Source organism: Cucumis melo, chromosome 6 (assembly GCF_025177605.1).
Source record: "Cucumis melo cultivar AY chromosome 6, USDA_Cmelo_AY_1.0, whole genome shotgun sequence".
Lineage (NCBI taxonomy): Eukaryota > Viridiplantae > Streptophyta > Magnoliopsida > Cucurbitales > Cucurbitaceae > Cucumis > Cucumis melo.
The window spans coordinates 14,956,103-14,969,548 of record NC_066862.1 but is presented as its reverse complement, the minus strand read 5'-3'; the positions used below and the strand labels follow the sequence as shown (position 1 = coordinate 14,969,548).

At 36.3% G+C, this 13,446-nt stretch overlaps 1 protein-coding gene across 5 annotated transcripts in view; it reads left to right on the top strand.

The window, feature by feature from the left end:
- LOC103496840 (protease Do-like 7) overlaps positions 1–12,958 on the top strand; it is a 59,692-nt gene extending 46,734 nt beyond the window's left edge. For 4 of the 5 annotated variants that reach the window (XM_008458848.3, XM_051085518.1, XM_008458850.3 and 1 more), the window contains 8 exons: positions 6,575–6,688; positions 6,877–7,047; positions 7,129–7,208; positions 7,288–7,515; positions 9,603–9,818; positions 9,992–10,149; positions 11,186–11,297; positions 12,451–12,958. In XM_008458848.3, coding sequence (XP_008457070.2) covers positions 6,575–6,688; positions 6,877–7,047; positions 7,129–7,208; positions 7,288–7,515; positions 9,603–9,818; positions 9,992–10,149; positions 11,186–11,297; positions 12,451–12,627 — 1,256 coding nt within the window. In that variant the 3' untranslated portion in view covers positions 12,628–12,958. The remainder of the gene's footprint in view (positions 1–6,574; positions 6,689–6,876; positions 7,048–7,128; positions 7,209–7,287; positions 7,516–9,602; positions 9,819–9,991; positions 10,150–11,185; positions 11,298–12,450) is intronic. The other variant, XM_008458849.3, reaches the window with a different exon arrangement.
- The last annotated feature ends 488 nt before the right edge of the window (positions 12,959–13,446 follow it).

Genomic DNA, 13,446 nt, shown 5'->3' with positions numbered 1-13,446 from the left:
AAAAACGTCGGCATACTGGTTTAGTAAGAATTTAATCATTGGCCACTCTTCCCCTTCTCCACGCAGACCTTGTTCTTCCTCGTACTCCACTTCAGTTTCAATCATATAATTTTGTCATTCAATTAGAAATCCTTGATCTTCCACTTTCCATGTTTTCTCTATTGTTTTCAAGGAGCATTCCGCTCTAATGAGACATGGATCTCCCTTGAGTATTACTTTTTTCTCTCCTATCCAATACACCATTGTTAATGTTGGCCAATGCACCTTCATCGTACCTGTCGTGTCCAGCCATTGCATCCCCAGGACAACATCTACCTTTCCCAATTCTACTACTAGGAAATCAGCCTCCACTGTCAGTTCCTTCAGCTTGAGTTCAACTCGTCTACAAATCCCTTTTCCCTTGCGTCTCGTGGCATCCCCAATGGTAACACCAAATTGAGTATTTTTCTCCAATGGTAACTGCGTTTCCTCTACTAAAGCTTGGTGAATGAAGTTGTGTGTTGCTCCGCTGTCAATCATCACAATCACTTCCTTTCCCTTCACATGGCTCTTCAATTTCATGGTGCCTTTTGTTGATAAGCTGGTAAGCGCACGGTACTCCTCTTCAGCTTCTTCTATAGTGTCTAACTGTTGTAGTTCCACCCTTTCTTCTTCTCTCGCTTCCAAAACTTCTCCTTCCTCTATACTTTCTTCTTCATTAAGGATGAAGAGCATCAGCTCCCTTTTCTCTTTCACTTTGCAATGGTGTCCATGAGAGTGTTTCTCATTGCACCTAAAACATAGTCCCTTGTCCAAGTGTGCTCTAAATTCCACATCAGACAATCTTTTAACCGGTGGTTTCCCTTTTTGGTAGCTGCCTTTTATAGGTATTTCTGATTTGTTTTATCTGAAATTCGTTCTTCCTTAATATCCTTTTGTCATTTCCCGGTTGGGTCTTAGTCGTGGACGCTTCTCCCCCTTTTGGTTCTGGGATTTCCAACTTAGCTCTAGCCAGTTTCAGTGCTAGGTTGCGATCATTCATCAGTTGGGCTTCTTTCATGCAGTCTTCCAACGTTTGAGGGTGTCTACTCACTACTTCGGCTTGGAGAGTCGATTCCAACCATGTCTAAAATGCGTCCATTAGGACACTTTCAGCCATATATGGTAGAGGTGCTGAGTAGTTTACAAACTTCTTTACATACTCATTATATGATCCATCTTGTTGGATGCGAATAAGCCTTGCTCCCAAACTTTTCTGTTTAGTGTCCCGAAAGAACTAAAACATCCTAGCCTTCAGATCTTCCCACGACTCCACCTTCTTCCGGTTGTGGCTCCATTTATACCACTCTACTTCATCCTGACCGAAACTTACCACTGCCACCTTCACCTTCTCAGCTTCAGGTAAGTTATTAATCTCAAAAAAATGCTCTGCTCTGTATATCTAGGATTTTGGATTTTCGCCCAAGAACATCGGCATTTCCAACTTTTAATCCTTCCTTTCCACCTAGCTATCATGTGAGTTTACTTTTCTGCCCTTTCTTTTGTACACGTTAATAATAGGGGGTCTTACATAATTTTCCTCTCCAGCTTCGCATTTTTATTTCTTTAAACTATGTTATACTTTCTTTTTTCAAAGGGAGACAAGCCTCTTTGTTTATTATTAATAAAAGAGTCTTAAGCTCAAAGTAAAAGAGTCTTATACTAAGAGCAAAAGAAAAAATAAATTCACTCTACAGCTACAACAAAAACTAAACTTAGGCAACAAAGGAGATGACAAGCTAAAAAACAAATTCCGAACAAAAGAAATCAAGCTAAACAGAACCATAACCGTAGAAATCTAAACACAAAGCAGAATGAAAAATTTCTCTCATAAAGAACCCATTCGAATCTAAAACTTGTGCAAGAAAGATGCGACTGACCTTTGTTATACTTTTATGGCTTTATCTATAAAAGATGGAAATCATAAGGTTTGAGGGAATCAAAATAATCTATTCCATTAACTGAAGATATATACACGCTCATACAAGTGTACAAGACTCGCCTAACTAGGAGAAGGTTGAAAAATAGTAAAGGACAGTATGACAAAGATATTTACTATTGAAAAAGAGGAAGAAGAGAAAACACAAGTTATACGTGGAAAATCCTAGTACAGGGAGAAAAAACCATGGTAGAAGCCTTTCTTATTGTTTTCTAATAATCAAAAGAGTACAATAAGGAAGAATGTATATAGGCTATAATAAGCCCCGACAAAAAAGGAAATAAAACTAGGGTACAATAAATTACACAAATACCCTTGGGGCTTTAAACACTCTACTAGCTTCTAATTTCCAACACTCCCCCTCAACTTCGAGCATAGATGTCAATTAGACCCAACTTGCTTAAACAATAGTCAAAGCTCCCATAATTACATATATACCATAACACTCCCCTCCGAGCTGGAACATATAGATTAATCATGCCTAATTAAGTCTCGGAGCACATCATGGAGGCTGTTAGTTGTAAAATTGACCAGTCACACTATTGCATTTGGCAAGAAGGAGATCGTTGTTTTATTGAAGATGTAGAAGCAGGCAGAAGCATCTCTCTCTCTCCAATAGCCAACTTAGATGGATCCTGTCAGGTTTAATTGATCGTATCAGATTTTCGGTGGACAGACATTTTAGGAAACTTGGGGACTTTGACAGAGGAAGATTGAGAATTTCAAAATTTCAAGCTAAGTCGGGTTGGATATTAAGTTGTGATCACTGGCCATATTCAGGGGACTCTTCTATATCAGAGTGCTTAGGTAATGAGAAGCAAGGTTGGAAGCTGTTTTGCTCTAAGTTTGTCGAAAAACTGGATTAAGCTAGATGGTTTTCTAATAATTCCTTCGAGATTCCTTCTCTGGATTTGAGTAGGAAACTAAGTTATGTTGAAATGGTAAAATCAAGTCTTTCCAACTCCCCTGTTCCAAGGTCTGAATTTAAGGTAACTGGCCAGATTCCTAGTCAAAAAAGGAAGGTTCAAGTACCAGTCCATCCTCCACATTCAAAACAGAAGCATTGGCTGATTAAGAATCATGAAGTTGTGAAGGTCAATTTCGAAAATTTATGGATTATAACAAAATTATTTGCTTCAGATGACTGGAAACTGATCCGAAAGTGGCTGGAAGTTCTTTTCCAAACAAAAATTGTTATCTTTGAGGTCATTGGGGATCATTTTGGAGGTCTCTTAGATATAGCCTCCAAAACTCTGAGTTTAATCAATGTTAGTGAACCCTGGATTCAAGTTAAGAACTTTTGTGGCTTTGTGCCATTCACGATTGAAATCACTGATCTAAAGAAGGGAAATATCTACATAATTTTGGAGATTTTGAATTCCTAAATCCTACTAGTCCCCTCAAAGCCCCTAACTTTCAGGATGATTTTAATAACTCTCTCTTTGAGAGTTAGAGAAGTTATGCTTGATGAAGATATTAATTCCTCCTTTCCATCAGTCCAGAAAATCCCGAGATCAGTGTTTGCAACTCTCCGTAGAAGCAGAAATCCATTTGAAATTTTTTTTTACCATCCCACCGGCGCCGGGGTCGAAGACAGTGGCTGGCAGTCAGGTTGAAGACGAATTGAATGTGCAGGCATCTGAACAGGCCACATTTTTTAATTTTGCTGAACCCAAGTTGCAAAAAGGCAGTGGGGTCCACTTTTAATGATCCTGTCCTTGAATTTCTGCCGGAAATGCCCTGTTTCAGATGGAAAAATTCAAATCAGTGCGCTGTTGGTCTTTTCATGCGCTTAGAAGACAAAAAGGCTACACCAGAAGAGAGAGAAAATCATTCCTCGAAGAAAGAAAAGACAGTCAGCCTGCCATTTAATGCTTCAAAAAACGGTTTATCAAGCTCTCTCCATTCGAATTCTCTCCACCATGATATATTAGCCGGCAGTCAGGTTGATGAAGTATTGAATGTGAGGCCAGCTGTACAGGTCCAATTCTTTAATTTTGATGAACCCTAGTCAGACAGCTGTAGCAAAAAGGCAATGGGGTCCACTTTCAATAACCCTGTTTTCATTATTCCGGTAGTTGAAGAGGCCTTTTGTGAATTATGAAATGAGGGGAATAAAGAAACAGTGGCCCATTTCAACAACTCTTTGAGTAATATCGAATTTTGCCCAAGTAATTCAGATGACAACTCAGTAGTTTTATTGGAAAAAACGTCTCAGAATGTTCCAGAACCTGATTCTTCACTTTCTGTTAGTGCAGGGGGTCAAGTTTCTTGAGATTTCGGTTTTTCTAACCGTTTCAAGAACGCCAAAGGTCTAGTCCTGGAATGCTTACTTCTGGAAGTGTACAGCTCTAAAATTCTGGTCCTGGAGTGCTTCATCAAGTCAGAAAATGTTGAATTCTTATCATGTGGGACAACAGTATAATCTCGATAACTGAGGTAATTAAAACCTGCTTCTCTCTGTCTATCAAATGCCTCAGTTTGTGCAAAAAGGTTTGCTGGATCACAGATGTCTATGGTCCTTGTGGATACAGAGAAAGAAAATTAGTTTGGCCCAAATTGTCTTCCTTAGCTACTTGTTCGACTGTGGCCTGGTGTGTAGGTGGGGATTTTAATATCAGATTATTGCTGAAACAGTTAGTAGTTCAAACTTCCATGGATGGACATTCTTCATGAGCATTTGAGATCAGTTAAAGTGGCAGTAAAAGCTTGGAATATTGCAGCGCAAGCCAAGTTAAAAGAAAGAAAATCTTGCTGATAGAATTAGACAAATATCATTCTGTGGCTAAGTAGATTGGGTTAAATGAAGAAAAGATGGGTTCTAGAACTGCTTTGCAAGCTGAATTACTTAGCAGACATGTTTTTCTGATGGAGTATTGTGAAGAAAGGCCTTTACTTTCGAGCAACATTGGAAAGGAGGCAAGGCTGTGCACTTATTATCAAGGCTGTGCACTTACTTTCTGGTGTGATGTTGCGGAATGGGGGGATAATTTAGGACATGTCGTTTTCCTTGAACCTTCAGATAAATCGCCTTTTCTTAGGAATTAAAAGGTTTATCTCCTTTTCTTAGGGAATTAAAAGGTGTTCAACACAGGCATCTCTTGAAACAAACATGTAAAGGGCTTCTGTATTTTCCCATAAGGTGCCAATGACTGATTATATATTTGTCCGCTCTGCAAAGGGATAGCTTTCCCTGAGTCATATTGTCAAAATTTATGCACTTGGCCAGCAGTGAAAAGTCAGCAAGGCTGTTCATTGTTCTCTTGGTGTTCCCTCTTCACTCATCTCAAAGCTTATTGTGGGCATTTTGTCAGCTTAATTTGGGTTCCTTTTGACTTCTATTTTAATTAATTGCTTTTTACCTAGTTTACTTTTTAGTTTTCATCTGTGCTTCTAGGATAGAAGATCTTGTTTAGCTCGTTGTTATTGCTGAGTTTGATATAGCTATTGTTTGTTTCTGTTTTAGCCCTTTTGCTCTCTGTATAACTCTCTTGTACCTTGAGTGTTAGTTTCTCTTATTATTATTACTAATAAAGAGGCTTGTCTTTGTTTCAAAACAAAAAAAATCTTGCCCAATATGTTACGTAGGTATTCAAACTCCATTCAAAACTTTTGTGTAGATATCTTCTAGTTGTTCTCAAGTCTTCCCATATCCGTAGATATATTTTCTCTGGGACAAAATAACAATCAATTTCAATGTGTTTAGTACGCTCATGAAATATTGGGTTAGATGCAACATGGAGAGCACTTGATTGTCACACCATAACTTAATCGGCATTGTAGTATTAAAACCCAACTCACTCTAGAATTGATGACACGTATCCTCAAAGTTTTTTGTTTTTAAATGGAGACAAGTTTCTTTGTTAATATAAAATATAAAATTCAAAGTAGAAGAGAGTTAGATACGAGAGAAATAGAGAAGCGTAGAAAGGGGAGGGAAGGATCAGGAGACGCACCCGAACATCTCAACTAGGTTAACACCCCATAGCGCCATCATCATATCCCATAGAACATCCAAGAAACATATAAATCCAAATAAACCAGAAACAAAGAAGCCAGAGAAGGGAAATAACAAAACATAACTTAAAGAAATTCCAAAAAAAAAAACAAAGGCCCACAGATAATAACTCCTATAGCTAAGAATCAGACTATGAGGTCTTCCACAAAGAAGAAAGCAGGAAGCTTGCAAATCTAGAGCTTCTGCCAAATGCAGAGAGATCAGCACCCATTTACTTGTTTGAGAGATAAAAGCCAGTATTTGCTTAACCACAAGAAAACGTATCCCCAAAGTATTTGTATTTTAATTTCTCAGAAACTTATGTATCAATGGTGTTTTCTCCTTAAAGTCCTTGGCTCCTTGCTTGAAGACATCACCAGCAAAAGGCCTTCTTCTGGCACAGTTCAACGACGGCTTTTTGGCTGTTCTCTACCCAAAGAAAACTAAGTTTCTTTTTTTCTCTGTGGGAATTATCTCATAGGGCTGTTCTTACTCACGATAATCTACATCGCTGCCTAGTTCCATAGGGTTTTCGCCATTGTGGTGCTCCCAATTCTCTATCTTCAATGGGCTGTGGCCCTCCCATTGATGTTCTTAGTCTTCTTTTTCATACTTTGTAGGCCACCTGTTAAGGGAGGAAAAGGCTTTTGTGGGCCCATGCGTTAGAGCATTGTTGTTGGTAGTTTGGTTGGAGAGAAACAACTGGGCCTTCAATGACAAAGCTCAAGCTTTTGGTTTGTCTTTTGATCATGTCATTTTCATAACTCTATCTTGGTATAAATTATCCACATTTTTTCATTTTTATAGCTTTGATTCTCTTTCGTCCAATTAGAAGTGTTTTTTTTTTGTTTAATTTTATTTTTATCGTGTAAGAAACTCTTTACTTCTCCTCAACAGAGTACTCTTTACTCTTCCTGAACAGAGCCTGCACTACGACGTGGTGATTCAGTCTATCTTGTTGGATTAGGCAGAAGTCTGCAAGCAACTTCCAGAAAATCAATTGTAACTAATCCTTGTGCTGCATTAAATATTGGATCTGCTGATTCTCCACGATATAGAGCAACTAATATGGAAGTAATTGAGCTTGACACAGGTAAATAAAGTTTTTGGACATGATGGTAATCGACCATCAATTATGTTATTATGATGTCTGACAATGAAAATTTTATATCAGATTTTGGCAGTACATTTTCGGGAGTGCTCACCGATGAGCACGGGAGGGTCCAAGCTATCTGGGGAAGTTTTTCTACTCAGGTTATTAAGTTTTGCCTCTCAACTAAACTTTGTTGTAGATCGTTGCTTTTGTAGCTGACTGTTTGGATCACGTATGCAGTTGAAATTTGGTTGCAGCTCTTCAGAAGATCATCAGTTTGTGAGAGGTATTCCTATCTACACCATCAGCCAAGTCCTTGACAAAATTCTTTCCGGGGCAAATGGACCTCCTCTTTTAATAAATGGAGTGAAAAGGCCAATGCCTTTAGTTAGAATTTTGGAAGTGGAACTTTATCCAACATTGCTCTCAAAGGCTAGAAGTTTTGGGCTGAGCGATGAATGGTTGCAGGTATTTTTCTAGTTTGGTCAATATTTAACCTTCAAATAGTAATTTTGTTAAGGGATGCTTGGGCGCCTTTTTTTTTTTTTTTGGGCCTTCTTCTTTTGTTCTTAACCATCTTCAGGTTGTACACCTTCCTTTCATCTGGCATCTACTTTATTTTGAATGTATCTCCCTTTGTACTCTTTGATATTTCATTTATCATTACCCCCCAACAAAAGAAAAGAAAAAAATTGTATCCAAGATGAAGATCCCTAGAGATCCTTTATTTAAACCAAACCAAAGGTCCTTCACTATGGCATGTTTGTGGCAGGCAATGTTGTTGAATCGATTGAAGCTAGAAGCCAATGGAGCTTGGTTCAAGTAATTGTCATTCCAAGAAGATATTATGGCCCCATTTTCAATTTTACTAACCTGCGAGCGTGCACCCAATTTTTGAATTTCATGTTGGATTTCCAAGGACCCCATTAGGTTTGTTGAGAGAAATTTCCTAGCTCCTTATTGACAGTAGTCGTTCCAAATTTTGCATCAATAACTTTTCTGCATAAAGCTATTCCTCCACACGGAACCTCCAAGTCCATTTGGGTAGTAAGGCATAGTTCCTTCTCTTCAGGTTGTGCAAGCCAAGGAGACCTGTAGACAATTGAATGAGGACGTTCTCCCATCTCAACAACTGGAAGCCATGTCTGTTTTCTTTTGAAAAAGAGTTTCTAAAAGACGTTACAATTATTTAGCAACCCTGTTAGGCATATTATGAAGAGGCAAATGGTAGGTTGATAGGTTGCTCAACGTTGCTTTAATTAAAGTAAGCCTGCTACTCTTAGGTATGAGTTGCTCGAAGGTCAAAGTTTTGGCTCCACCTTCTCCACAGTTGGGGGCACAAAACGCATAGGATAGGACCAAGTTTATCCATTTCGGAGAAGACCAAAGAAAGATTTGGGCAGCAAAGCTCCCACCTTACAATCAAAGTTAGACACAATTAATTCCAACTGATTAGCATCAATTTGGAGAAACTGATAATATTTGTTTGTTTGTGCCGTCTTTTTAGTTGTTTTGCAGTGCTTCCTTTTCAAAGATCTAAATGAAGTGTCATTTGGAAATTTGAGGTGGTTTGGCTAATGCTAATGGTTCCTCGCCAATATAAAAATTTGTTAAATTACCAATGAACCAAAAGCTTAGTTGATGGTTCACGGTAAATTATGTCAAATACTTCAAAACTTTCTCCATCTGTGGACTTGGAAATTTTTATAAGGCCCAACAAAGGAAAATCGATATTAATTGGGAAGGAAATGACAATAAAGAGGTTCGAACAGAGGACCTCCAACCTCCTATGGTATCACGTTAAGTCACCAATCAACCTAAAAACTTAAGCTGATAGATTTTGGTAAATTTAATTATATCAATACTTCAACAAAATCCTTTGATCAAGTTATTGTGTTTCTCATCTACTTGTGACAATAGTCGACTAAGACAAATCAATAACTAAAGCAAAAAATTAGACGAGAGTATATTACCTTGCCTTATTTCCTTGCAGAAGAAAGTTTTTCTCTTGATCTCTCATTAATAACGATGGGATAGTTTGGCATTCTGTAACTTATTTGGTTAGTCTTATTTCTCTTGTAGTTTGGTTCCTTTTTATGTGCTTTTCCTTTTTTGCATGCTTGTATACGCTTTCGATGATTTTCAATGAAAATCAACTTCGTTCATTAAAAGAAAAGAAAAGAAATTAAGGCTAGCATTAATAATCTCATTCTTAGAAATTGTTATATAGCTTCCTAAATCTCCCGTTCAGTGAAAGCTGCTTCTTTTAGAACATGTCACTCTTTCATCAATCATCATATATCAAATATTTTTAAATGTGGTGAGATCTTTTTTCTTTTTCTTTTCTCTTTTTTTATTTTTTTTATTTTTTGTTATTATTTGAAAAGGAAACGAAACTTCTGATTGCAAATTCGGGTGAATTTCCTCTAGAGTCCATTTTTTCTTTATCTGAGTATGAATTGAATTATGCCACTCATATTAGTTATGAAATGACTATATTGTTAGTATTAACACAATTGTCATTTGTTCTAACTGTCTCTTGACTTTTATCCAAGGATCTTGTTAAGAAGGATCCAATCAGGCGGCAGGTTTTACGAGTTAAAGGTTGTTTGGCTGGATCAAAGGCTGAAAATTTACTAGAGCAAGGAGATATGGTTTTGGCGATAAATAAACAGCCAATTACATGTTTCTATGACATAGAAAATGCTTGCCAGGAATTAGACAAAAACAATAGCACCGACGGAAAACTTAACATGACTATTTTCCGGCAGGTGAGCTAAATGATATGCCTTATTTTATTCTATTTATTTTTTAAAAAAAAATTAGGCTGGCTGTCTTATTAGGGCGGGGAAAGAGGAATGTTGTCAAGATTAACAGTCTATATGATATTTACGATATTGCTCTTCAGTAGATGTGCTGAATATATGGTTTGTTGCCATCTTAGGGGCATGAAATTGATCTTCTTGTTGGAACGGATGTAAGAGATGGGAATGGCACAACCCGCATAATAAATTGGTGTGGGTGCATTGTTCAAGATCCACATCCAGCAGTGCGTGCCCTTGGGTTTCTTCCTGAAGAAGGTCATGGGGTGTATGTAGCAAGGTACTGCTTTATTTAGCGGCTTTTTGGGGTATTGGTTCATGGGATCAGGACATAAGTTGGTGATATTCCCAATTTTTTGTGTGGCAACCTTGCATAAAATGAAATAATGAGAGCAGTTAATTTGAAACGCCCTAGAGGTAGGTAACCCATGAAACATGTACATGTCTGTTAGGATAACAGTCTTTATCTGATGTGTACGGAAGTTTCGAACTTTCAACAATTGCTTAGACATGTGTGAGACACTTGTTGAGCACAAAATGAGCAAGGGACATTAGTGCAAATACATTGAATTGAAGTGTTCAAACTTTTATTCATATTCATTTACTTTTGAAATAACAATGTACTTGAAAAGAAAGTAGGACAAAAATAATAAATTGTGAGGTAAAAACAACAAATTTTTATTTTAAGCATCTGACTGTAAATGCATTATTTCCTATTCAATAAAATGTAGCATTGTCAAATGTCGTCTTGGGCGAATAGTCAAGGTGGGCGTAAGCTAATCCTAACACTCATGGGTTTAAAAGATTATTAGACTCCAAGTGTCTTTTTAGAAGGTATGAAATCTTTTTGGAAAAAAATGACTTTTCTTGATGTTAGGCAAACTAGGTAGCTAATTTCTTCACCGTCTCAGGGTACTCTGCATATTTCATTTGTTTTCTAAAAAAAATATTATATATTGTAACAAGTTTTGGACGTCAGAAACATTGATATGGTTTTAAAAAATCATCTATCATGTCCTTGTCATGTCTGTTTCTTAAATGTTTAGAAATAACGTTCTCACCATGTCTATGCTTATCTTCTTGTCTTTCGTTTCCATGCTTCTTTAGGTTAACATAACATGCAATCTTTGTTACCTTTACCTTTGAAATTTGAAATTAATTTATGTTGTCAAGTTTTTTTCAAGTTAAAACCTCCGATCATATTAATTGGATAGTAGTAACCCAGTCAAAAATTTTATATCAACTGCCGTAATGTTTTAATAGTTCTCTTAACATTGCATATTTGCTCCTTAACACTATCATCGTCACTTTTCCAGATGGTGCCATGGTAGTCCAGTACATAGATATGGTCTTTATGCTCTTCAATGGATAGTTGAAGTGAATGGGAAACTAACTCCTGATTTAGATACTTTTGTTAATGTGACTAAGGTACGTTCCGTACTTCGAATAATACATTCACCCAATATTTTTTCTCCCGTTCCTTTTTGTTGTGTTGTTAAATCCATGATATTAACATAATGTTTTTTTCCCTTTTAGGTCTAAAGGCAATATGCAATTGTTTTTCTTTTTTCTTTTTTCTTTTTTTTCTTTTTTTTTTTTTTTTTTTACTTCAACCAAAAGCACAGTACTAATATAAATATTATTCATACTTGTAAATCATGGATTTGTCCTTCTAAACCTATAATCTTCCTCACTTTTCAACCACGTGAACACATGCATCAATAACAATTATTCTCTTAACAAAAAGAAAAAAAGAACACCACTCTCCTTAAACGAGTCAGCCACTTATCCAGTTATCCACTTTGTATCAAGACTCAAGAGATTGATCTTACGTCAATGCTTTTATATTTTGAACAAGAAATATGAAAAGATAGAAGAGTAGACTCCCTAACAAAAAAAGTGATTATCTCCTAATTACAATATATATATATATATATATATATATATTGAAGAAGAAGAAAACACCCACGAAGATTTCAACAAGCTGACAAGCCGAGCAACCAAACTATTCCTACGAAGATGTACCAAGCTGCTGCACTAAGACAACTGCGTCCTTGAGTTCTAAAAAACTGTTAACTCCTTTCCTAAATAATATATCCTCTAATGCCCCAAATAACATTTCTATCAGAATACGGTAATGCGTAAGGTAGACTTAGACTTTTCCTAGTTTTGGAGGGGATGGAATAGTCTTTGAGACCTTGTACCAGTGCATTATCAATTTATGTTGGGTGGAGAAATGACAACACCACCATTTAGCTAGCTACCTTTATTCACCATAAGCATTTCTTTAGGAATATTTTTCCCATAGAATTAGGAATACTACTATGATGGTAATAATTAGTTATATGATGAAGTTAAGCATTGATTTAGTGAGTTTGGGCTTGGGTGTGACTTGTGAGTGTGCTCAAGAGAGAGGAGGTTCTAAGTACCTCAAATTTGTATAAAGACTACTCATCTTCTTTTTTTCATTATACTTTTTCCTATTCTTTAATTTTGGATGCTTAGATATATGATATGGATCTTTGTTTTACGCTTTGGTGAAGATGCTTATGAGTATATAAATATTTTGTGCTTGGATTAGGAACTAGAACATGAGGAGTTTGTCCGTGTGAGGACGGTCCACTTGAACGGAAAGCCTCGAGTTCTAACACTGAAGCAGAATTTACACTATTGGCCTACATGGGAATTAAGATTCGATCCCGACACTGCAATGTGGCGTCGTGTGACAATTAAAGCATTGAACTCAAATAACCCGTGAAGAGGAGTCATATTTTTTAAAATTATTGCCCGCTGCAGAGCACAAATCCTGGAGGAACATCATAGGTTGGAAATTGAAGTCAAATAGTATGTATTACAGCTTCTCTTCTTCACAATTTTGAAGTCAGTTGAGAAGGTTATTAACGTTTTTCATCTGTGTCACACTAGGCCATACCCTAGTAAATAAATATCTTGATGTTTGGGGGATTTTCATATTTGTATGATCGTTCATATTAATGTTTGGGGTTATTTTAATTTAAATTTTAAATTGATAATTATATTATTTCAAATTCTTTAACTTTTGTAAATGTATCAACTCAATGTTTGGAAAATTTTGGTGTCAATCTTATAATTTTATCAATTAAATTTATAAGCTTTCATACATGAACCAATTCAGAGTTGTGGGCAGAATTTTCTCTTAAAATCATCCATGAACCAATTCATTTACTTTAAATTGTCAATTTTGTTAAATTAACCTTTGAAGAAGCTTACGATAATTAATTGTTGTCTAAATTGATTGGCTCATTAGAGTTGAAGAGTTTGTTTGATTTCAAATTAATAATGAGGTTTGTTATACAAAATTTAGAGAATGGGTATATAGATGATATAATTATTAGATTAGATTTTTAATTGATATAACTTTTAAATTTAGGGATATAAATTAATATTTGTTGATTTAACAGGAACATAATTAACTACCTAGAAAAATAGTTTATCCAAGTTTGTCAACCACAGTTCTAAAACTACAATCAGAAAAACAGAATAATTTGGCAATCTAAGGAGGTTTGTTCATACTGCCTGCTTGTCCTTAATATTACTT